This window comes from Passer domesticus, chromosome 13 (genome assembly GCF_036417665.1).
Source record: "Passer domesticus isolate bPasDom1 chromosome 13, bPasDom1.hap1, whole genome shotgun sequence".
Taxonomy (NCBI): Eukaryota; Metazoa; Chordata; class Aves; order Passeriformes; family Passeridae; genus Passer; species Passer domesticus.
In genome coordinates this window covers 7,567,857-7,590,136 of record NC_087486.1, presented here as the reverse complement: position 1 = coordinate 7,590,136, position 22,280 = coordinate 7,567,857, and the positions used below count along the sequence as shown (strand labels likewise).

At 43.6% G+C, this 22,280-nt stretch overlaps 2 protein-coding genes across 5 annotated transcripts in view; both read right to left on the bottom strand.

The window, feature by feature from the left end:
* The window catches only part of COL23A1 (collagen type XXIII alpha 1 chain), a 173,989-nt gene extending 171,059 nt beyond the window's left edge, over nucleotides 1–2,930 (bottom strand). Inside the window, exon 1 of the mRNA XM_064387770.1 lies at nucleotides 2,481–2,930. Coding sequence (XP_064243840.1) covers nucleotides 2,481–2,771 — 291 coding nt within the window. The 5' untranslated portion in view covers nucleotides 2,772–2,930. The remainder of the gene's footprint in view (nucleotides 1–2,480) is intronic.
* A 3,277-nt stretch (nucleotides 2,931–6,207) lies between these two features.
* Nucleotides 6,208–16,689, bottom strand: CLK4 (CDC like kinase 4). Of its 4 annotated transcripts, none has more exons than XM_064387590.1 (14): nucleotides 16,553–16,689; nucleotides 14,665–14,724; nucleotides 13,891–14,048; nucleotides 12,633–12,858; nucleotides 11,371–11,461; nucleotides 10,916–10,982; nucleotides 9,540–9,656; nucleotides 9,278–9,444; nucleotides 9,081–9,175; nucleotides 8,598–8,727; nucleotides 8,212–8,294; nucleotides 7,658–7,737; nucleotides 6,646–6,733; nucleotides 6,208–6,563 (listed from the first exon to the last, which is right to left on the bottom strand). In XM_064387590.1, exons 2-14 carry the CDS (start codon nucleotides 14,716–14,718, stop codon nucleotides 6,426–6,428), a joined length of 1,494 nt encoding a protein of 497 aa, XP_064243660.1. In that variant the 5' UTR covers nucleotides 14,719–14,724; nucleotides 16,553–16,689; the 3' UTR covers nucleotides 6,208–6,425. The 4 variants fall into 4 exon arrangements, with proteins under 4 accessions (XP_064243660.1, XP_064243662.1, XP_064243663.1 ...); XM_064387592.1 differs by having other exon boundaries at nucleotides 16,546–16,679; XM_064387593.1 differs by lacking the exon at nucleotides 14,665–14,724 and having other exon boundaries at nucleotides 16,546–16,683.
* Nucleotides 16,690–22,280: the final 5,591 nt, after the last annotated feature.

Here is a 22,280-nt window from a genome sequence, read left to right as displayed (position 1 = left end):
TCTCCCACATTTTTAGTTCAGCAGGCTTCACTGGGAACAGCAGAGGAGATCTGAATCCTGGAGCGAGTCCTCTGTTCTCCCATTGAATTGTTCTTGTCATGAAACTGATTAATCTGGACACTGCGGACAATAAATCCTTTGTGAACAAAATGGTCTGGCTTTGTTTACAACAACTGGATGTTTCTATAATCCTCCTGTTAATATTTTCCCTCCAGTGTGAAAACTACACACTTGGAGTTGGGGCTTTTGACACAGAGCAAGTGGAGATGCTGCCACGTCCGGACCGTGCTGTTGGCAATGTTTCAGAGGGCATCAAAGCAGGAGCCTGCAGCACGTCCCACTAATGGGAAAGCCAAGGGAAGGGCAAGGTCCTGCCACTGTCAAATCAGCAATTTCTCCAGAGTTACACGGATGCCTGTCAGAGAGCCAGAAACGAAATCCTTGTTGTGCAGATTGGCTTTCATTACCTTAACTACACACTTACCCTTCCTTTATAATTTCTTATCCGCTTTTATTTGCCAGACATTTAAACAGCACTAAAAGGAACAGAGCCAGTGTGTTGGTGTTGTATTTGCTGCTCTCTATACACAGCTCTGCCATAAATTATGCCAGCAAACCCCTCCATTGGTACATCGAGTAAAGCTTTTTGAGTCGTGGTGGAGAACAAAGGATGCTGGGTCATGCACAGAGAGCGTATGGAGCTTTGGTTTCACTTCTGAAATACTGTGGTAAACTTCAAAGGAGGACCAACACAGAATTTAACAAAAAAACTGACCCCAGGCATCAGTTGATGTTCATGACGATGGAAATACTCTCTCACTCTCCAGAAACTCTCAAGCACAGAAAGGGCAGCAGTTGCTTGACAAGTGAGTGGTCTTATGTAACAGAGTTTGGGCAAGAAACACTTTCTGAAACTTTACCATAAATTAAGAGGTTCATTTAAAGTGACCATTAATAGATAGTGCAATTACTACTATGGATTCCTCGAATTTGTTGCTTGATTCAAAATTTACTTTAGCATTGACAAAAGTTTGGTCACACTAAATGTTTCAACAAGCTCACTCTTCCATTAGAAACCCAGTTATGTGGTTTTGCTTTATTTTCCCCTGTACAAACTCCATCTGAGCATTCCCAGTACAAAACAAGCTTTCCACACTTAACTAAATCTCAGCAAGAGGTTGCACATGATCTTAGGCAGTGCCACAGAAACCATTCCCATTGCTAAGCACATTTATTGGGGTAATTGGAACAGAACCACTGCCACAACCGGCAGGCTAATTCCTGCCTGGAGAACAGACGTTAACTAGAGGCTGTGACTGTGCCTCACAGGCACCCCCCACCCTGGTCTGGTATTCAGGGTTTTCACAAAAATATTTTAACATTTCACTTTTATCGAGGCCCATCAATGCAACCAAGTTTCCAGGCAAAAGGACATGCTGTGGTGGTGCCAGCAATACCGTCACCCTAGCTCGGACAGCAACACACAGTGTGAGGCATTGTCTCATGCCCCCAGCACTGCCTCCGTCCCTGCTCACAGCCCCAGAGCTTTCACAGGGCTCCACATACAAACACATTTTTGCATGATTTAGGCTTCGTGGCTGTCATGGTTTTAATGCATGTTTTGCACCGCAGTCAGGCCATTAATAAAATCCCGGTGTAAAACCTTCCCCAGATGTCAGAACTGATCACTCAGGGGTGCCCTTCAGCAGCCCCACAAGCCGCGTTGAATCTTGCTGAACTTTATGAACCTCTGTTTATACAAATCCAGTGAACCAACAGTGGGATCTTCAAGCATTTCCTATGAGTGATGGAGCCCTTCACGTCCCCCTTGCCTGTAAAAAGCCCCAAACCTAAACACCAGAATCGGGAAAAAGATAACCCTGGGATAAAGTGTAACTTCTCCCAGAGATTTGGTTCAGTCAGGCACTGAGAAGGGCATCAGTGTGGATAATAGTTCTCCAAGTAGGCGGAATTGTTCAACACAGAAATATTTATTGAATAATTTCAGAAAACCCCAGGACTGAAAGTGAAGTAACAAGTGGCGGGTCTCCTCTGCCTGCCATAAATCACTTCTGCACTGCCAGACCACAATAGTCTGTGACAGAGAGTCCAGATAGCGGGGATCATGTTCATAATTTCTAACAAGGAAATTATGGTCCATTAAATCCCAAGACAAATAGTTAAAGTACTCGGGTTACCTGTGTCAGTGAATAGAATAAGGGGAAAGTCGCGTGTCCTCTAACCTTCGACTGCCGGCGCCTCACCTGGGGCTAATCGAGGTGGGCTCTGCCACGCCTCGCCCCATGCCTGATTCATGGGAACGGCAGCAAAAAGCGGAAAGTTTGGTAGCAGGGAGTAAGTTTTCTGACAGAGGATGAGGAGCCGGTGACACGCGGAGCGAACCCCGCGGCGGAGCGGGGCCGGAGCGCCTTCCCCGATGCTGTCGCCCCGCCGGTGCTGCGCGCCCGCCTCTCACTCACCTCGCGGAACAGCTGCTCCACGCGGGGCTGCAGCGCGTCCAGCAGCGGCCCGTGGCCGGCGGCGCCCCGCTCCTCCAGCGCGGCCAGCCGGCCCTGCAGCTCCGCCGTCTTGGCGCCCAGCAGCAGGCACACGGCCACGGCGGTGAGCGAGAGCAGCAGGCACAGCGCGGAGGTGGCGGTGCCCGCCGCGCCGGCGGCGCCGCTGCCGCTGCCCGCGCTCATCGCGCCGCGCTCCGGCGCCGCTGCGCGGGGTCCCGCTCGGCTGCCGCCCGCCTCCCGCCGCCGGCGCATCCAGCGCCGCCCCGTGCGCGCCGCGGGCGTGGGGCCGGAGCTGCGGAGCGGCCGCTCTCCTGCGCTCGCCCCGCCAGCCCGGGTCTTAAACGGAGGAAGCGGGGGGTGGCGGCTCCCCCGCCGCCTCCCCCCGCGCTGGGGAAGGGGGGATGCTCCGAGCGCGGCCCGCCGCCCCCCATGGGGGATTACGCGGAGCAGATCCCACCCCCGCTGCCCGGCCCCCCGCGGGGACCGCTCCCCCCGGCTCCATCCCCGCCCGCGGACCCCGCGCCCCTCGGGCTGCCGGCCGTGCTGCACGGGCGGGGCGCTGCGAGAGCCACTCCGGAGCGCAGGCTGCTGGCGGGGCGGCCCCGCTCCGGCCCCACTCCGGCCCCGCTCCGGCGCGGTACCGGCGCTGCCCGCGGCGGGGGCGGCGGGCGCGGGCCGGGCGCCCTCCAGCGGGCTCCCCCCGCCGGGAGAGCGGCCCCGGCTCCCCTGGAGCGTGCGACCCGCGAGAGGTGTCACCCGCCCGGCAGCTCTGTACCTTCTTGCCTCACAGCCCGTCTGCGCCCTGACCTGTTCTAGAGAACCGCACCATGCACTGTAACTCACTGTTATCGCAGTGGAGTGCTCCATCCACTTTCGTGAGCTTTTGAATGATGGAAAACTGCTCACGCGTAAGCTCCAAGCATCCATATAGTCCGTCTCTTACACAGAGCATCACAACTCACCTATAAAACATCCTCCTGCAGTTTAATTCTTGTCTAGATTCTAAGCACATGGCATACAGAGTCCAGTGTACCCTTTGCCCCCTGGACACAGACACTTGCCCTTCAAGGAGTAATTCTTAATTGTAGAATAGATTATTGAAGCCTAGGACAGCTAGGAAATGCTACAATGTCAGTAACATTACCAATGTCAGCTTCTAATTAAGTTTGTTAATAAAACACACACACGGGGATAGACACAGGCTTTTTGCAGCTATTTCCAAAGCAGTTAAACCAGGTAAATCCATAGCATGTGCTGACAACCAGTTTCTGCTTTTTTACATATCTGGAAGATAAAAAGAAAACTCTGTTTCTGTGAGACCCTATTTCTTACCTCCTTTCCCCAACCCTCTCCTTTGTATGAGCATGCCAAGACTTTCCTTACAAGCTCCATGGGAGCAGTAAAACACACAGTGCCATCATTTTGGGGAGATGCTCAGGTGCAAAGCATCTTGTCCTGTGTGACCCAAGTCCTCCAGGCAGCCCTGATATCCAGACACTGAAGGAAGAGGCAGGACTGATCACTCCCGCAGCAGATGAGCTCCTGCCCCAGAAATCCAAATGCCGTTCCCATACAGTTTAGCCCTGAGCTCGACTCCTCCCTCAGGTTCCAGAGCCCAAGATCTCACACTCTGTGCACTTCAGTGTTGAAGCCTGGGCCGTCCACTTAAAAGACAGTTTTACTCTGGCTTGTCCTCTTTGTTTAGTAAAGTGTGACTGGTGCACTGTGGAAATGCACACTGTTAGTCTGCCTGGCTGACCCAGTCACAGACCATATTTTGAAGGTACAAGAGCTGGAAATCTAAAGTGCAGAAATAGATGGGAATGCTCTTTTAATTATTTAACAGCTATATAGCTTGATCCAAACTTGCAAAGATTACAAACTTCAAGTATGAAGAAGAGAATGGGGGTGGTGGCGTGTGCACATAAAAATCCATCCCCTACTAAAGACAGAAGCACCGAGGGCAGCCCTGCAGCACCAGACCCTGCCCCAGGGTGCTGCACAGAGCCCCACAGCTGCCCTGGGGAACTCGGGGGCCTTGGGCTCGTGTGCCAGCAAACCAACACTGGAGCAGCTGCTACAAGGCCTGCAAAAGCCCTTGGTACTTTGCTGCAGGTGCCACATTAATCCTGATAGCACTTTTAAATTTACTGGAAGAAAAGTCAGTTTAAAGATGGCTTTGTAACAGGGCTAAGCTATATCTCCTTTACCAAGCACAACAGATTTCAGTACCTACATCAACAGCTAGAAGCACTCTGTAAGCAAGAGCCCACCATCTTTCCCTAATTTCCCAGATAGAACTGTTTTATGGTTACAGTTTTATTGTTATAGCAGCATATAAACTTTTCTCCCCCCATCTGCCTTTGATTTGCATTGCTTAGCTGATACACTCAGCCAAGTCCTTGCTTTGCCTCTGAAGCTGTGGGATTGAAAGGACTGTGGGAAGAAGAGAAGGAATTTATTCTTGTCCTGCTCAGCCCTACCGAGCTGACCTGCATAGCACAGACTGTTACATTTTCTGTCATGCCAAGCAGAAACAATGTCATTAACACCAACATCCAAGGAAAGGAGGTGGCTGTGATGAGCTGTAATCAAGCCCAGGAGGTGGCACTAGCAACAGAAGATAAGCTTTCAAAGCCTGGCCCAGCTCTGTTCTATCCCCAGCTCAGAGATATGCACGTCTGGAGCCTCTTGCAAATGAAGCCTCCTCGACATCAGGTTAAGATCTTACTGTGTATTAGGGCTAACTCAGCAAGCACAAAACCTTAAGTCAGGCTCCTGTGGAGCCAAAACAATTTAGCTTCCTTCCTTTGAAGAAAGACTTGTGCAGTAAAGATTAAAATAAATTGCCCAAACTTGCTTATTACAGCCAGAATGAACTTTTCCATGGAAGGCTCCCTTCCTACTGCTCAGCAAGCTACCCATACACTGTCAAATGGATTAAAGGAGTTGGAGTAAAAACCATCAACTCAGAGTTGATGGAAACCCCAAAGCTACCAAAGCACATTAATGGGTCTTGAAAGTTGCACCATTTTCTTCTCAACTCAGTACCAGAGTTCAGGAGCCACAGCTGAGAACCCGGCCACCTCCATCCTGTACAGTCTCAGTGCCAGCACTTCTCAGCTCCCAAGGCCACTTCATTTACCAGTAACTACAGGTAAAGCTCCACAGAAATACACCTCAAAGATTTCAGAATGATCTCACTACTGCAAGAGCTTAAATATGCCACAATTCTGTGGCACACTGTATTTCTCTGCAGGAATACAATCTTTCTAAAAACTTACTATGAAAATGTTCATCTTTAATGACTAGAAACAATATTGAAAACAGGAAATGTTCCTTAACAGATCTTAACTAAAAAGATAGCTATGAATACTTGAAACTGAAGGCATCAGACAAGTTTCCAAGAGTTAATTACCTACCTGGGGAGCAAGGCACACTACGTAACAGAAAATCTGGGAAAAAGGTGACCCACAAAAGCCACCTACTTAGGATATACACCGTTTCCAATCATGTTTCAAAATGCCATCAAACTGTTGCATACAGCACAACTAGGTGGATCTTTTCTTCAAGACTAACAAAAGGAAGTTTTAGGGAATATTTCCAGAACTCCTTCAGCTAGCCCAGAGTCCTCACCCACGGTCAAAGGGTGCACTAGCATCATCTGTAAAAGGAGAGTGGTGCAGGCTTTCAAAAATGAAAATTACTTTTATTTTTCACTTTGATACCCATAAGACTACAACTGCTCAACAAGGTAAACATAACAGTTATACAAAACATATGTAATTATTTACATACTTAACTGTACAAAATAATTTAAAGCTTACAAAAGTTTCATGCAACCTCTGCTGACTGACTGACACAGTCTAGGAAATCTCCTTGAAGAAGCATAGAAGATCATTGAATTTATTTATTTAATGGATCAAAAAAAGGATGCTGCAAGGCTTCATCAAGAGTAATTCTTTTGGCTGGGTCATATTCCAGCATTCTGCGAACAAGGTCAAACAGACTTTGATGATCTGTGTCTTGGCAATGCATGAATTCCTGAAAGAAAAAAACAGGAGGTATTTTAGAGAGAGCTTTCACAACTGCAGTCTAGCAGAGCAATAAAAGTGCTGTCTCCTACCTTCAGAGGCTTACAGCGTCTCCTGACGTACCGGCCTGCAGAGCTGTGCTCATCCCAGTCCAACTGGTCATGGTGAAAATAATGTTTTCTGCAGGACAAGGGAAATAGCAGGAAGTTGGTGTCAGTGCACACAGCAAGCAGATGCTTTACCAAGAAGCTTTAAAACACCATGAAGTGCTCCTGCAAGTATCTCTGCATTTGGGAGCTAACGTATGTTTTAGTGTGCATTTATTCAGAGATCTGCTGGGTTTTTATTATTGCTGCCACAATAACTAGAACACAATAGCTTTTTTTTTTCGGTATTACTTGAATCTATTGCAAATTGCTGCTTTCCAAGCTTTTTCCTGTTTTCCAAAATGCTCTATAATCAACTGGACAACCATAACAAACAATTTACATTACCCAACACAGAATTATTGCACTTCTGCTCTAACATGAGTTACAGAATTATCTATGTGAAGTGGCAAGAGAACAGCTTATGTAAGAAAGAAAATGGACCATCAAATCCCAGGACCTCTAAATTTTGGACATAGAGGGGTCAGGAGAGAACCCTGTGCTGGCTGCTTCTCCTTGCCATGGAAGTGAGAAACTCCTGCTGCATGGAGTTATCTTTGAGGAAGAGAGAAAGATCACTGAAGCACATGTCTGGGGGATATGGAGGGGCAGTACAAGAGGATGACAGCTGTATTAGCAGGCAAGGACCCTCCTCTTCCTTGCAATAGTTGTGATAACAAATCTTTTTCATTCTGAGACTTCAAAGAAAAAAATGTATCTAATACTGTTCTGGTGACCATACCAAACTTAGCTTTAAAAACTTAGAAATATTCATACTCAAGTTAACAGTTCAAGAGGCTGATAATTCATACTAAAATCAGAAAAGAGGACTACTGTCAACTACTTAAGATTGCCTATGAATCTCTGTTGATCTGCAACAGAGCTTACAATGGCAACTCTGCAATTTCTCTTGTAAGAGAAAATATTAGTCAACTTACCACTTCCACAATGAACATACCTGGATTTCTTGATCATGTGAGTGGGCAGAGGCCCCAGTATTCTTTCCATCATTGCCAGGTGTTCTTTACTATCATGAGTCTGTGTAGAAAAAGCAATGAAAGCACTTAGCACATTTTTCTCCTCTGAGCCACTTGGTAACAACAATTAAACTGCAAACAAGCTTTTGCCAGAGCACTGTCACAGTATCTTTAAACTCTGCCACTTATTAAAAAGATTATGCAATGTAGATTATATAACACTTTCCACAGTGAGGATGACCCTTGAACAACAGTTCATAAACCAAGTATTGTACAAGTGCTTTCTTTACTCTTAATTCCAGCAGTAACATGACACTCTTCTTCACTCAAATTGCCAGAAAAGGTCATCTTAGATACTCTGAAGGAGATATCCAAGATGTTACATTTTCCTGTATGAATGCTGGTTTTCCAATCTCATCTATATAATCCTTAAAAGCCCGTGGGTCCTGCCTTTTACACAGTTAAGTGCATGTCATTAAAAGATTAAAATCAGTGGCTGGTAAGAAACACATTCTATTTAAGCTTACATACACACCTGAAACACTGTAAATCCCAGGTAATATTCAATCAGAATACAACCAATACTCCACACATCACAGGGCTGAGACCATCCCAGTGCTGCAAAATAAGCAAAGTTTGTTTTACTTTTTAGTATGTTCTCAAAATGTGTAACCCACAAAGCACACACCCAGTTTCCACATGTTTACTGATGCCCAACTTATTCCCCATGCCCTCCTCAAACCCTGCAGCTTGTTTCTGGTTTTAGACTATTTCTTTTACTGTTTACTCTCAATAATTTTACCCCCACCACCTGAGAGATGACTGACTACCAGAACCATGCACAACTACTCGAGTTTATGAAGTAAAGACATCTGAATGAACTGCAATGAACTTTCAGAAGGTTTAAGAGTCTTTACTGACCTAAAATAACCTCAGGAGCTCTGTAATGCCTTGTAGACACTAATGTGCTATGATGCTCATCATCAAAAGTCGCACTTCCAAAATCAACAACTTTGATGTCTGTGTTTTTTAAAGTGCGTTCATCTCGTTTCTGCAAGAAACCAAAATGCTGTTAATACTTCTTAAAAGCATGCTTAGGCAAAAGGCATTATCACATTAGCTTCAAAGTACCAGCTACATAAAATGTGTAACAAAGCACTTCCTCCAAATACTTTAATTCCTGGGCAGCTCAATGCTCCAAGAAAGAAGAGCAGGTAACAAAGTGATTTAATCTCAGTACCCAAAACAGCTGAGTAAAGACCATTTGCAGTAACAAAAGTTCTTTTCCTCTTTTGTTAACCTTACTTAAAAAAAAAGAGATAACAAGTAACTGAAGTTAAGACAACTTTCAATGAAGACAGAGCTAGTGCAACTCAAGCTGGGAGAAACAAAGAACAAACTTACCATTTTGGCATTGTACTTCACTATGTAATCAGACTCCACAAACAAGATATTTTCAGGCTTTAAATCTGTGTGAGTTAGTTTATTATGGTGTAGAACTACAAGGAAAAAGAGAACAGTATTCCATAATTTACATATTGAATTCAAGGAGAAACCAAAACACACCCATATATTTGAAAGTAGTATTGAAATTTACTTACAGTTTATAGACTGGCAAATTTGATAGGCCATGTTTCTAATGTCATTAATATGAAAAGGCAGAAAGCTGTTTTCCTTAATAAAGTCATAAGTACTGAGCCCCAGTAGCTCAAAAACAATACAGACATGGCCATGGTGATCAAACCACTCCAGCATCTGGACACAGCGGCTTCAAAGAGAAAACAAAAAACCAAATGAAAAACTGTTGAATGAATCACCTCCCTCAAATCCTTGGTATGCTGACTACTCAAGTTTCATACTTACAAATTGCTGCTCGGATCCATGTTGTTCAAGTGTTCCAACACCTGTATTTCTGAGCGGGCTGCCTCCCGGTATCGACCAACATTTTTCACTATTTTAACTGCTACATGCATTCCTCTCCTTGAAAAGAAAGTAATGCATAGCAAACTGAATCAATTATTGTCAAATACCCACAGCCCCAAAGCAGCTTGATTTTAATAAAAGAAACAGGAAGATTAAAGGTCATGGAGAATTATGAGTTGGATTAGGGGAATTTGATTTAAGCATGCTGCACCCAACCAGAACAGTTTTTATAAAAAAAAAAAAAAAAGGTAATCCTGATCTTTCCTTTTCTCAAATACTTATAGTATATGCTTTATTAATGACTTCTCAGTGTTATTATCTCATCTGAAGTAGAATAAACATTGGGAATCTGCCAGCAGAATGATAAAAAAATTAACAAAGTTCTCATTTGAACAAAAATACTATAAAAAATGGACAGGTTTTTTTGTTCCTGCTACTTGCACAACTTGTGCTGGCTCTTTTCCAGAGTTCTTATGGAATCAGGGGAATTGAGTAATTTCTGAAGTTTGGATTATGAGCAGTTTACACCAGTGAAAACTGCCCTGCACTGAATGCCTGCATGCATTCAGACTGTAAGGCTGTTATTTAAATGGAACACAGACACAGCTCCTTCTGTCCCATTTGCTCTTAGACAATTTGTCTCTGTAGAGCTCTTTCAATTCTAACAACTTCAGAACACTCTCTGCCCTCACAACATGACCTCAAACTCCAGAACAGACTTCACTTATGAAATGACAGAATGAACAAACCAAAGGTAGAGGACAAAGTACTAAAACCATGTCATAGAACTGCTGATATAAAACATACAGTTAGAATAGTCTGAGTTCTAACAACTGTTGGAACATACAGAATTAATGGAAATATAGTTAACTTTCTTCTCATTCACCAGACATGCCCCCATACAGAAGCAATTATTTAATTAAGAAAGTACTCAATACTAGGTTACTGTTGATTCAAAAAAACTTTAAAGCATAATTTTGATTATGAAAACTGAGGTTAGTAATTAACAGCTCAATCGATTCCAAGCAACTGCTTTCCAGAAACTGCTTCCACTAAGAACCAAAACTACTTTCTCAGTATGTCACTGCACCACCTTCAAAAGCCTCCCAAACTAGTTCTGCACTCTTCAGCTGCTCTCACATTCTCCAGTTACAGCAGCAGTACTTCACAGAAACAGAAAAATGAACAGAGTTCTCAAGCATTAAAAGGGCATTTGGGCTGCAACTTTCTCTTAAATAAAATGTCCTTGAGCTTTAATTTCTGATCTAGGTATCTTTTATCATGAGATCCATTAATAAAGACAACCCAACACTTACATATCATGATCTATGCACTCCACTACTTTTCCAAAAGCTCCTTCTCCTAAAGTCGCAACAATTTCATCTAAAAAGAACAAAGATAAGTTAGAATTATACAACTACTTAAAGGAGAATGAACATATTAATGTAGATTTTAAAATGTGCCATTACAAAAGCATAATTACTTTAAATTTCAGCATCAGAATGCATTATTTTATTGGACAGGAGTCATGAAAACAGTTAGCCAAAAAACTATCTCTTGTTCTAATCTCAAGTTCATTTACTAATTGGAACTTTTTGAACACAGTATTTAAATTCTACAGAAAAGAAGATATGCAAAAAAACAAAAAAGCACAAAAAAAAACAGAACAAAAAGAGCAATGAGATTTCTTTAGCCCCCCTCCTCTGACATACTATTCTAAACAGATTTTTTTCTGAAAAGTTTTTTAAAAGTGTTGAAAAATGTTCTATACATCTTGCTCTTAGAACGTCTCCACTTTCACAGATCAGGTGACCCTCCTCATCATCCTCTACACTCCTGGATCTTTTCCTTCGGTGACTCTTCTGGAAACGGCACCAAGATCGTCCAGCCAATCAATATATCAGAGTGAATTCAGGGCAGAATACGCAATTCATTCAGCGGGGAGATATTCAGGCATTCAGTTACACACCAGGCCACGAACAGTTGGCAGGAGCAATTTCAAATTCAGTCCCCAGAAATTCACAGGGCACAGTTTATGTTACAGAAGAAAAACATGGCAAGGAACAGATTTTCAGATAAATACTTAAAGTGATACAAGCAACAGAAAAAAAAAAACAACACAATTTTGTCTCTCAAACAGTGGCTTAATTGAAGACAGATTAAGTCTGCAACACTGCTATTTCTAATTCTTTACTAGCAAGTAGCAAAAACCAGTATTTATGTACATACCTAAGCTCTCAGTCAGGTGAAATGTTTCTACTCTTAAAACATCCACTCATGTAAACAATTTTACTTCCCCCACGTTTAGGGAGGGGAGAAAAATTACTCTGAAGTCCTTAATTTGCATTATATAATCTAATACACCTTGCTGTTCTACTGCAGAAAAGTGGTATAAAACATCTGGAACTGTAGATGCATCAGTGGGCATCATGACAATCATGAGAAATTCAAAGAGCACACCTTCAAAGAAGGCAAGCAGCAAACTTATCCCATCTCATAACATTAGGTGCCATTAGCTGGGCACAGGGCTTATCAAAGCTTTCTGGAATTAGGTGTAAAATTGTTCACATCCATTTACCAGACATGCACATTCATACTTTCAATTCATGTTAAAAAAGCATGTCATATCAATTACTTTTAGCAATAGGGTGGATAGAACCTCACAGACTACCTAAAAAACCAGAGCCCAATGCTGCAAAACTAAGTGACAACTGTACTTTAAAAGAGGAGAGCTGCCTGTCTTCAATTTCAAGATAACATTTTTCAGATCAATCCCAGTCATTTTGACTACCAACCACCTACATTCCCAGTGTACAGCTAGTACTGATGATCCCACCCCCCACCCAACAACGATCCAAGAATCTCAACCAACAACATATTCACATGCTCCACAAACAGACTCAAATAAATACAAATCCTTCTTTAATAATGTATTTCTTAAAGTACCGTGGATCAGGAATTGCAGCTCTAGCACTCATTTAAGAAGTCTATTACCACTAATTCATTAATAATAAAGTTAAAAATTACTCATACCGAATGCGATTGGTGACTGGAGCAATGATGTCTCTTATGCTTCCTTTTATGACTACTTTTCCTGCTCCGACCAGAGGATTTGCTATAGTGATGATGGTGACTCTTTTCATAGTCTCTGTGATAATGCCTGTGGTCATACACTTCACAGAAGTCATTCCTGTACTCCTCAACATATCTCCGGTCATGATGGTCTCTTTCATTTATGGCTCTATCGTCCAAATAATGACTGAAAATATATTTTAAGTGAATGTTCTCCACTTCAAAAACTTGAGGTTCCAACAAGATAAGTGACCTGAGCTGAGTTACACAGTATCTGTCTTTACAGCACAAATGTTTTAATTGACTCCCTCCCCAAAAATAGTGGAGCTTTTGATGTTACTTTATTAGGAATTTAACAACATTGTCAGTCTCAAATACATGGCAGCCATCCACATGAACAATGTAGTATCTGACCACAGTTTGCATAGCAAGAAACTCAGACTTAAAAAGGAGAAACACTTCCTAAAATATACTGAGCAACTTCATTACAACCTTAAAAGTCACGTGACAAACCACCTTCAATACAGAAATCATCCCTTCTACACTTTCAAAGCTCCAGGTTTAAATAAAACCTAGAGACTGAGAAGTAGCAAGGTTCTAAGTGCTCTGCAACCAACATTAAAACCTCAGAGGATCTGGAACAAGGATCTTTTGCACAGAAAACAGACCATTAAGAAAGCTGCTGAGGCACAGAGTTCCCTGACTGCTGTACGCCTACTCCTTCCAGCATTTTAATAAGCCTGAGTATGAGCTTTTAAAAGAATTCCTTTGGATCTTTTCAAGGGAAAAAAATAAAAACAAGACAAAACAGAAAATACATCTTTCCAGTGAAAGCAGTGTGGGAGAAAACACAAATCACTTCCAAATTAGTAAGAGAAATTCATACTTACCACTGTATTAAATGATTAAACAAACCTTCTCCTCCTTTTGTTCACATTAAAAGGCATCCTTTCCACTTGAAGTTTAATATTGATTGTATTCAATACCAAAATTTAACTGACACCACTGAGACAAACTAGTAACATTTACTTGCTTTTATTCAACAATTTCTATTTAATGGTTCAGGTGCTGTGTTAACAACTACCTATCAGGCTTGTCTTAAGTGAGCCAAACCACAAGGAACTGACAACTCTGGGCATTCAAAAACTCCTACCCTGAACACACATTTACTTCAGACATGGTAAGAAACATTTGCACTACTCAGTTCAGAGTGCAATACCTTTCTGAAATGCGGCTGGGTTTATAGTGCTTGCTCTCCTGGCCACTGCTGTGGGACCTCTTTCTGCGCTTGCGGCTGCTGCTGTGCTTCCTCTGATCCCAGCTCCTCCTGTCGTCCCACTCAGGGCAATGAGATTGCTTTGAATGCCTCATCTCCCACTGGAAAATACAATCATAATAATACTGTTTTAATAAAATCAACAAACAGACATGTAGGTTCAAGTCAACAACGGCAGTTTGATCGAGTCTGACAGAACTAAAAGGGCCCATTTTCCCTCAGCTCCCTCCCCCCATTATTTCAGTTTGGCCAGCAGACTCTGCTCCCTCATCCCAACACTAAAGCTGTTATGAAACACAAATCAAGATTAAATAGGCCAACTCATCTCCATTTAATAGCTTCAAACATGTCATTAAAGCCTGTTTTAAATGAACTCTCAAGTGACTAAGCACAATAGTATCCTTAAAGAGCCTCCTATTGGAAGAAACCTTCCTCTCCAAACATCCTCTAACAAGAAAACCTGGATTTAGGTCTTCCTACTGTATTGTAAAGTTACTACGTGAAAATCAAGAATGCACAACCAGTCTAAAAACTTCTTTCGCTAAACTATTTACAGAAAACCAGGGAACAGTCACTTTTAGCAACTACCACTGTGAACTCTGATGGATTAACACAACTTCGGAGCCCCTGGAGCCAAGTCACAACTTTTGCACCCTATTAGCATGCAGGACTGCGGGTGTTCTACAGCTCAGCTGATTTGCCAAAGACAAAACCCACCAGCTTCTGTTGCTGGATGTTAGGTGCAGGAATTCTTTGTTCAAACAGGTACATGCACAACTGGAAAAAAAAAAAAGTAAAGTAAAACACGGCTGTAGAATTAAAGAATGTAACAAAATCAACTGTTATTTGTTTACTCATCTGCAGGAGGTTTTTTGAAAGTAAAAATAACCTTCTATATCTATTCCAGAATATTCCAAAGAATGAATTCATACAAGATAATAAAAAGTTTCTGCAGTTAGCAGTGACAGTGAGAACAGTAGTTTAGAGACAATGACAGCAATAGAGCAGAAAAATCATGACTGTAAATCATGTGTAAATTGTGCAAATCCGTGTAAATTTACAGAGAACAATGCCTCTATACAAAGAGAAGGCAGGAAGTTGGAAACTCCTAGAACATGCAAATGACAGGCCTATTCTGAAAGAAAAGGTTTTTTCATACTTTCAGGATCCGAGAGAGGCTGGTAATTAAAGGGAAAAAAAGACCGATATCTGCAACAATGTTTTAAAAATCAAAAACATATTAACAAACTGTGCAAAATATGTGCCTTGTACACATTTTGGGCGAGGCATGATTCACAAAAGAAATCTTACTCGCTTGTGAGTTTCTAACAAAATCCAAAAATACTAATGTAGCAAATGACTAACAAAACCACCTGAAAAATTAACACCGACTCGGTGTTTCATTCACGTGCTTGAATTTCCTCTTACACAGCTCCAAAGCCATTTTCCTGTATTTTCACCTTACATAACTCAGGTTCTGAAGCACACTCAGGTTTCAGTTACTCTTGAGGTGCAGAGCTCCAAACAGACAAACTCAGTTACAGGTAAACTGAAAATTCTACTCGGGAATTTTGTCCCCTACTTGGAGGAAGGCAGGGTGCAATAAAGCTCTGTAATTAACAGCTATCTAACTAAAATCACCATTAAATCGTCCTGCAGAGCAGCGCTTGGCGGCAGGAAGGATGGATATTTTACACAGGAAGCTGGAGAAAATGCTCGAAGACTAACTGCTGCTCAACTACAACCAAATGCACATAGTTTTAGCGAAATTAAGAAAAAATTTACATATTTTGTCCCTAAAGGAGCCAAGTACATCTAAATAAAGAGCAAATTGCCAGAATCGGTCTGAGTCCATTTTACGCTAGAAGCCACCTCAAATTTTTTAAACTACGGTGCTCTATCTGATTTAATGCACCGAAGAACTTCACTTATGTAATACTGACAGCTGCCACGAACATATGCATTCCTGTAGCATGTGGAACCAATCCATATCGCAGGCAGTTTTCACTCCCACATTTTGCCATAAGGCTCCTGAGGCAGGAGCCGCTCCCCTCCCGAACAGACCCTCACACACAAGGGCCACGGAAGCCGCGCCGTAAGCTGCCTACACAGCAATTTCCAAATGCCTCTCCTCAAAACCTTGGCAGCCGGAGGAGGTCAAAGGCTTGTTCCTTCGGGATGGCCAAAGTCCCGGCGCGGCAGGTCCTGGAGGGGACCCCCGCCGGCCCAAGCCAGGGGCACCGAGCGCGTTTCCCCGCCGCGCTCCCCCGGGAGCTCTCCGGGCCGGCGGGGGAGGAAGGGCCGCTCCCCGCGGCCTCCTGGGCGGGCGCCAGGCACGGCCGGGCCGGCTGAGCCCGCCCCAGCCCTCCGCACCTCCGCAGAGACCCCGACAGAGCTCCTGAGCCGAGAATCCCCCTCCCCGCTCAGCACCTCCTCAAGCAGCGCCCGATGCGCGCCGCGCAGACAACGCAAGCAGCTCTGCCACCCCACCCCCCGCCCTGCCTTTCCTGTCTCCCCGCTGCTCTGTCCCCGCTGGAAACAGAAAGGAGAGAGGAAAAAAGCGAAGGTGAAAAGAGAACGAAGAAGGGCGGCCCTCACCACTTACAACTGGAACAGAAAGCGAGCGAGCTCCGTGTCCGCCCTGCGCGCACAGACAAAATGGCGGCTGAGAGCGCGGAGAGGCTGCTTCCTCCTTCTCCCTCGTTCTCGCGGCGTCTGTGCGCTGTGACGTCAGACGCACGGCGCAAACGCCGGCAGGGCGGGAGAGCCAGGAGAGGCCCCGCCCCTGAGGCGGTGCCGCGGCCATGGCGGCCGCCCTGAGGGGAGCGGGGTGGGGCTCGTGCCGCCCCGCCGCACGTGCTGGGCATCTTTACCCACATCTTCGCGGCTTCGTAAGCCAAACTCATGGAGGAGTTCAGGCACGGCGGGCGAGTTCAGAGGCAACTCCAGATGTGCGGGCCTGCTGTCCTCTGTTGCCTCATCAAACGCAGAACTCACCAATTAGTCCCAACCGCCAATTAATTCCTTCCAATGAACTGGCCAAACGCCGCGTTTAAGCACTTTGGTGGTTCCGCAGTCAGGCCTGGCTGCGGGCTCTGCGCGAGCCGTTTCTGTGTGAAAGCGGTAAAGCCGCAATGAAACACTTTAGCAGGCGCAGCCCGCGGCTCGGAGCGGCCCCCCCGGCGCTCGGGCGGCTCCCGGCGCTGCGGGGCCGTGCGGGACGCGGGCCCGGCGGAGCCTCGGCCGGGCACGGCAGCGCCCCGCCGCGCTCAGCGCTGGGCTGCGCCGGCACAGGCACCGCCTGCTCCGCCTGCCCTCAGCCCGGCAGCATTCTGTCGGGAAGGATGGAAGTTTGACGAGAAAGTCTCGCAGATATGTATGCTTAGCAGAAAGATTTTTGAATGTAGAAGCTGAGGAAGGAATAGAGATGGAAGCAAGTTTTGATATAGAAGAAAAGAATTGCTGGGCCAGTCTTACTGGATAACCAAGGAGGCAAAGGCTATGTTAGTTAGAAGGGGGTTTTTATGACTTAGAACAAAGGATAAACCCACCTCAAACACGAAGATGTTTTTACCAAGCAGAAAGATAGCGCAGGCAAACAAGTCAGCAAATGTTGCAAGTAGAAAAAAGGTCTCAGAATTTTCCACTGCAAGGAAGCTGAAAAACAACTTCTAGCTTAAACTGTAATGTACTGACCTTTAGTGATTGGAGAATAGTAACATGAATATGGTAATTGTAGTAGTTATGATAGGCTATAGATAAAAGTTAAGGTATAGATTGGTTCTACTGTATTAAGATGCTCAGAAAACAAAAGTATATAATGCATTTGTAACCTAAACTAAGGGTCTCCAGGCCTGCCTGCAGATGCAGCTGACAGCTGTGGGCACAGGCTCTGTCGCCCATGACCCTGGACTGCTGTAACATCTTGCATGTAATAAAATGTGTTTTGGAAGAGCCGCCTGGAGTCCTGCATCTCTCATTCAGCCTCTTACAGGATTCAACGAGCCCAAAGAGATTGTTAGGAATTAAAGAAAAGCACGCCCCGAAATAGGGAAAAGTCGAACTGCAGCGCAATGTTCAGATTTAGGAGCTCATGATGGGGGAAAATAGCAATTTTGGGGTGAACTGAAAATTCTACTTGTGGTTGCTTGGGATTTTTTTTTTCTTTCCCTACTTGGAGGAATATAGCGATCTGGGGAAAAATAGCAATCTCTGAAGGTTAATGGGTAAATTTAAAAATTCCTGAACGTAGTGGCTCTTTCCCAGAGTAATTTTAGCAAGTGTTACCTCTAATACAGCAAGGTTTGGCAGCTGAAGCAAAATCCAGAGCAGCTAAGGTATAATGTACTTAGAATTTAATGAATGCTGTTGTCCTTTTGATGTTAGTCCCCAATAACATTAGTAAATTGTTCTAAAATGAGAGTATTTGTGGTTTTAAATTATAATTAAAATTCATATGCCAACAAGAGTAAGCTAACCATTTAAACCTGGTTTGCCCTAGAGTGGAAATCCTGTTCCTCTTCTTGGTTTTTTGGGGGTTTTTTGGGTTTGTTTTTTTTTTTGTTTGTTTGTTTTGTTTTAAAGAAGACAAACTGAGATACAGAGCATTGACACCTGTTTGTTGGCCGCTGTATTTTTAAAAATCTTTTAGCCTCATAATTCATGTTGTATACCAAATCCTTTAATGCCAAATATGGCTTTGGTGCCATTGCTTCAGTGTTTCTCATTTAGCACCTAAATGATTGGCTATTATTGATAAAAAAACTAGTAATATCTGCCAAGCAGTAAGAGTTCTCCCAACATCCATTGATACTGTCTGAGGAATTCTCTCAGACTTCAAGCAGCAGAAAAAAGATAGAAGCATGAAATTAAATTTACAGAGTGAACATGTACCTGTGAAGGGGCAGAAAATATCCATGTTCCTGATATTAGCCAACTGTACCACACAATTACAATTTTTCTCTAATTTCTTAATCCAAGAGGTGTGTCTAGGGAGATCATCTGGATTTTATGGAAAGTTTGTTGCTGGAAGGCTGATGACAAACCAGTGGCTGGTATTCCTGGCAGGGCAGAGAAGATGGGATGTGACAGGATCACACTCTCTGCCTTTCTTGCCTTGGTGCCTTTTCTGAGTATTTACTGGGTTCCATCTTTGCTAATTTCCTCTCCCCTTATAAATGGATGACAGGGCCTGTAACAGGGTATAGCAGTTCAGGGACAATTTTGGGAAATGACATTTAGTGGGCAAAAAGGAAATTAATGCAGAAGAGATTCTCAGAACTGACTCGCTTTGGAAGCAGGAAAATTTTGGTTTTAGGATATTTTGGTTCTCTCCTGTTAGGAATAAGGATCTTCAGCCTGGAATAGAAAAGGTAGAAATAGCTATTGTGCGTTGTGGAAACAGAATGAATGGGAGCTGTAAAGATTTACTGGTTTCAGTCACAGGCTTTCAGCTGACAGTTGACAGAGGAAGAAACCTATCAGAAGTTAATATTTGGATGTTTTTGAAGAAGAAAAGCAGTGTATAAATGTTGAACCACCTTCATATCAAACATACATAAAGAAATTTCCCTCTGAAGCAAAAGCCTTCCAATGGATTTTATAGAATGTAGCCTCTCTGGACAGATTGCAAAGCAGTTTCAGCTCCTCTCTGTGTGCTGAACAAAGCGCTTTCAAAACCACCTCTGCAGACAATCAAAAGAAAAGCAGGATTGGAAGAAGGTAATTTTCCTTCCTGTTCAGGAGGTGGCAGTGGAGACACAGCACTGGAGAAATGTCAGCTGGAATTTAGGAGGTGTCTCAGAGAAGGATAAAGTCAGGAGAAATTTGCTGCCTATGACCAGTCTAGGTAGCACAAAGTGTCAGTCCCTCTAGAAATGGCCATTTTTAAGTCAGGGATGAGGTGAAGAACAATGAAGAATCAAACCAGAGACATTCAGTCTTTACAAAACTCAGGAAATTCATTTGAGTGCAGTTGCAGCCACTTCTGCTGTCAGCCCTTATGGTATTTACTTTTGTTTATGTGAGAGAGATCCTTCTTTAATTAGACTTGCAAGGCCAAATGTGTGCACAGCTTGTGGAGTGAGCAACACACAATGCAACTGTGTTTTAGATTGCTCTGTACAGCAGAGTACATTGCAATTCAGTGTTACTGTGCTGCTGGGACACATTTGTGAGTGTATGAAAAGATACATCCAAACCATTTTCTTCAGAATGCAATTTTGTAAGGTCCCTCTTTCAAATGTCTTGCCACAGGACGTGATCCATCCTCACAGCAGCTCTTCAGGAGATATAGATCTTATCGAGTTTTCTCATTGTTTGGATACAAAATTTAAAGCAAGGGTTGTCTGCTTTAAAAGCCTCAGAAAAACTCAGAGGCAGAGCCAAAAATTTCTGACTTTAGTACTTCCCCTGCTGTGCTTGCTTTCTTTTAATTACAGATGTATTGGTTTTGTTTTTCCTCCCTCTAGTGTCGGAGGGTGGCTGATTAGCATTTGTGCTTTGCCTTTAGTTGTTTATGGATTTCTACAGTTCCATGGTTTGATTTTTACACTGACAGAGATTTTCTTAGGTTCCCCCGACTGTGTGGGAGCAGCTGTGTCTTTGCTTGGGAGCTCAGGGACAGAGTAATGACAATACTGTCTCTTTATAAGGGACTGAACTGAATGGGGATGGAAAACCCACCACGAGAATTTCTAAGATACATCAGGCAAAATATATTATTAATTTCACAAATCACTGTAACTACTGATCAAGGGAGCCAGTGTCCCAGATTGTTGTGGCGTATGTAAATTCAAAGAGATAATAGGAGCTTGGATGTGTGGATCAGCAGAAAGACAAAGTGAGAACCCACTGACAGTTGCATTTCCATTCCACGAGAGTTTGTTTTTATAAAGGAAAAATTTAAAATAGATTTTAAAAAATTATTCTTGTTAGAGTATGCAGTAGAATGCATGGTTATGACATTTTCCTTCTTTAGGAGTTATTAGAATTTTTCTTAGAAAAGCAGTGACCCAGAAACTTTGTGTGAGTGTGGGCACTTGTATTCATTCCCTGGTGGGGAGAAGTTGTGGCCAGGTAACACCTGAGCTGTGGCCAGTGGCAGACTGGGCTGTGCTGAGGGCGATGGGGACACCATGTCCTGGCAGCTCACCCGGAGCAGGGAGTGTTCCCCCCAGCAGGCAGGCTGGCTTTCACTTTGGTGACACACGGCCAGCTGGGCTCCCCTTGGGCTGAGCTGAGCTGAGCCACTCCCTTCCACTGAAAAGCTCACAGGGGTGGTTGAAACTTGGACTTCTGTCACTCTCTGTGGCACAGCTGGGCCTCCTGAGGGTTGAAATGTTTTAGCCTAATAGAGGATTGGGGGCTTCACATGGGGAAGCCTGGGGAAGCCACGGTTTGCAGGAAATTCAGGCAGATGACTCAACAGTTCCTTTTGGCAAGAGGAGCTCTGGCACTGTGAGTAAGAACACTGCTGAGAAAAGAGGTGCCACCACTCACATCGAGCCCTTCTCCCTTGGTGACAGCAGGCAGGACCAGCAGTTACACACTCACAGAACCATCGTGGTGCGGGTGCCAAATGTTACATCAAGGGAACTCCACCACTTCTGTCTACACAAATTTCATCTCTGACCCTCTTTCTTCTTTATTTAAAAGAATTTTAAGCTGCTTGAACCAATTGCTGGTACCTTGTTACTGAAATGGGGCCCTCATCTCAGTAGCACCTCATATTATTTGTATTGCTGTCAGCAACACAAATAATAAAATAACGCTTTTAAACATCAGTTGTACCACGGAGTTTTATAGAAACAAACTAAAAATACTCAGACGCAGTCTCAGCTTTTTCCTCCTATTAGTATGAAGTTTCCATTCTACAACTCCTATTCGGGAAAATACTTTATTATGGGAATTGTAAATCTGTCTCCTTTCCTTGAAGTGCACATGCTTGAACTGCATGTGTGGGATGAAGAGAGAAGCAGTAAAGTGGAAATGAGAAAGAGCAGAAACCACAGGTTTCTTACTACACACATAGTAATTAATTCATTAATTGTTGTGCAGAGTCAGGGACATCTCTTTCAAAGCAATGTGAGTTTCTTCACAGCCTGAAGAAATCTTTCCTATAAAACCAAAGAAAAAATCCACACAGACGAGCCTTTTTTTTTAATTGTTCTTATTTGACACTCACATTACAAAATTTAGAAACCATAGACAGTTCAGGCAAACTGTTAAAACACAGTATAAATTAGGGGGGGTTTAATATATAAATTCTATACATAGGTAAGTTAGCTGGAACATGACTGACAAAAGGATTTCATAACAATCTTACCACAACT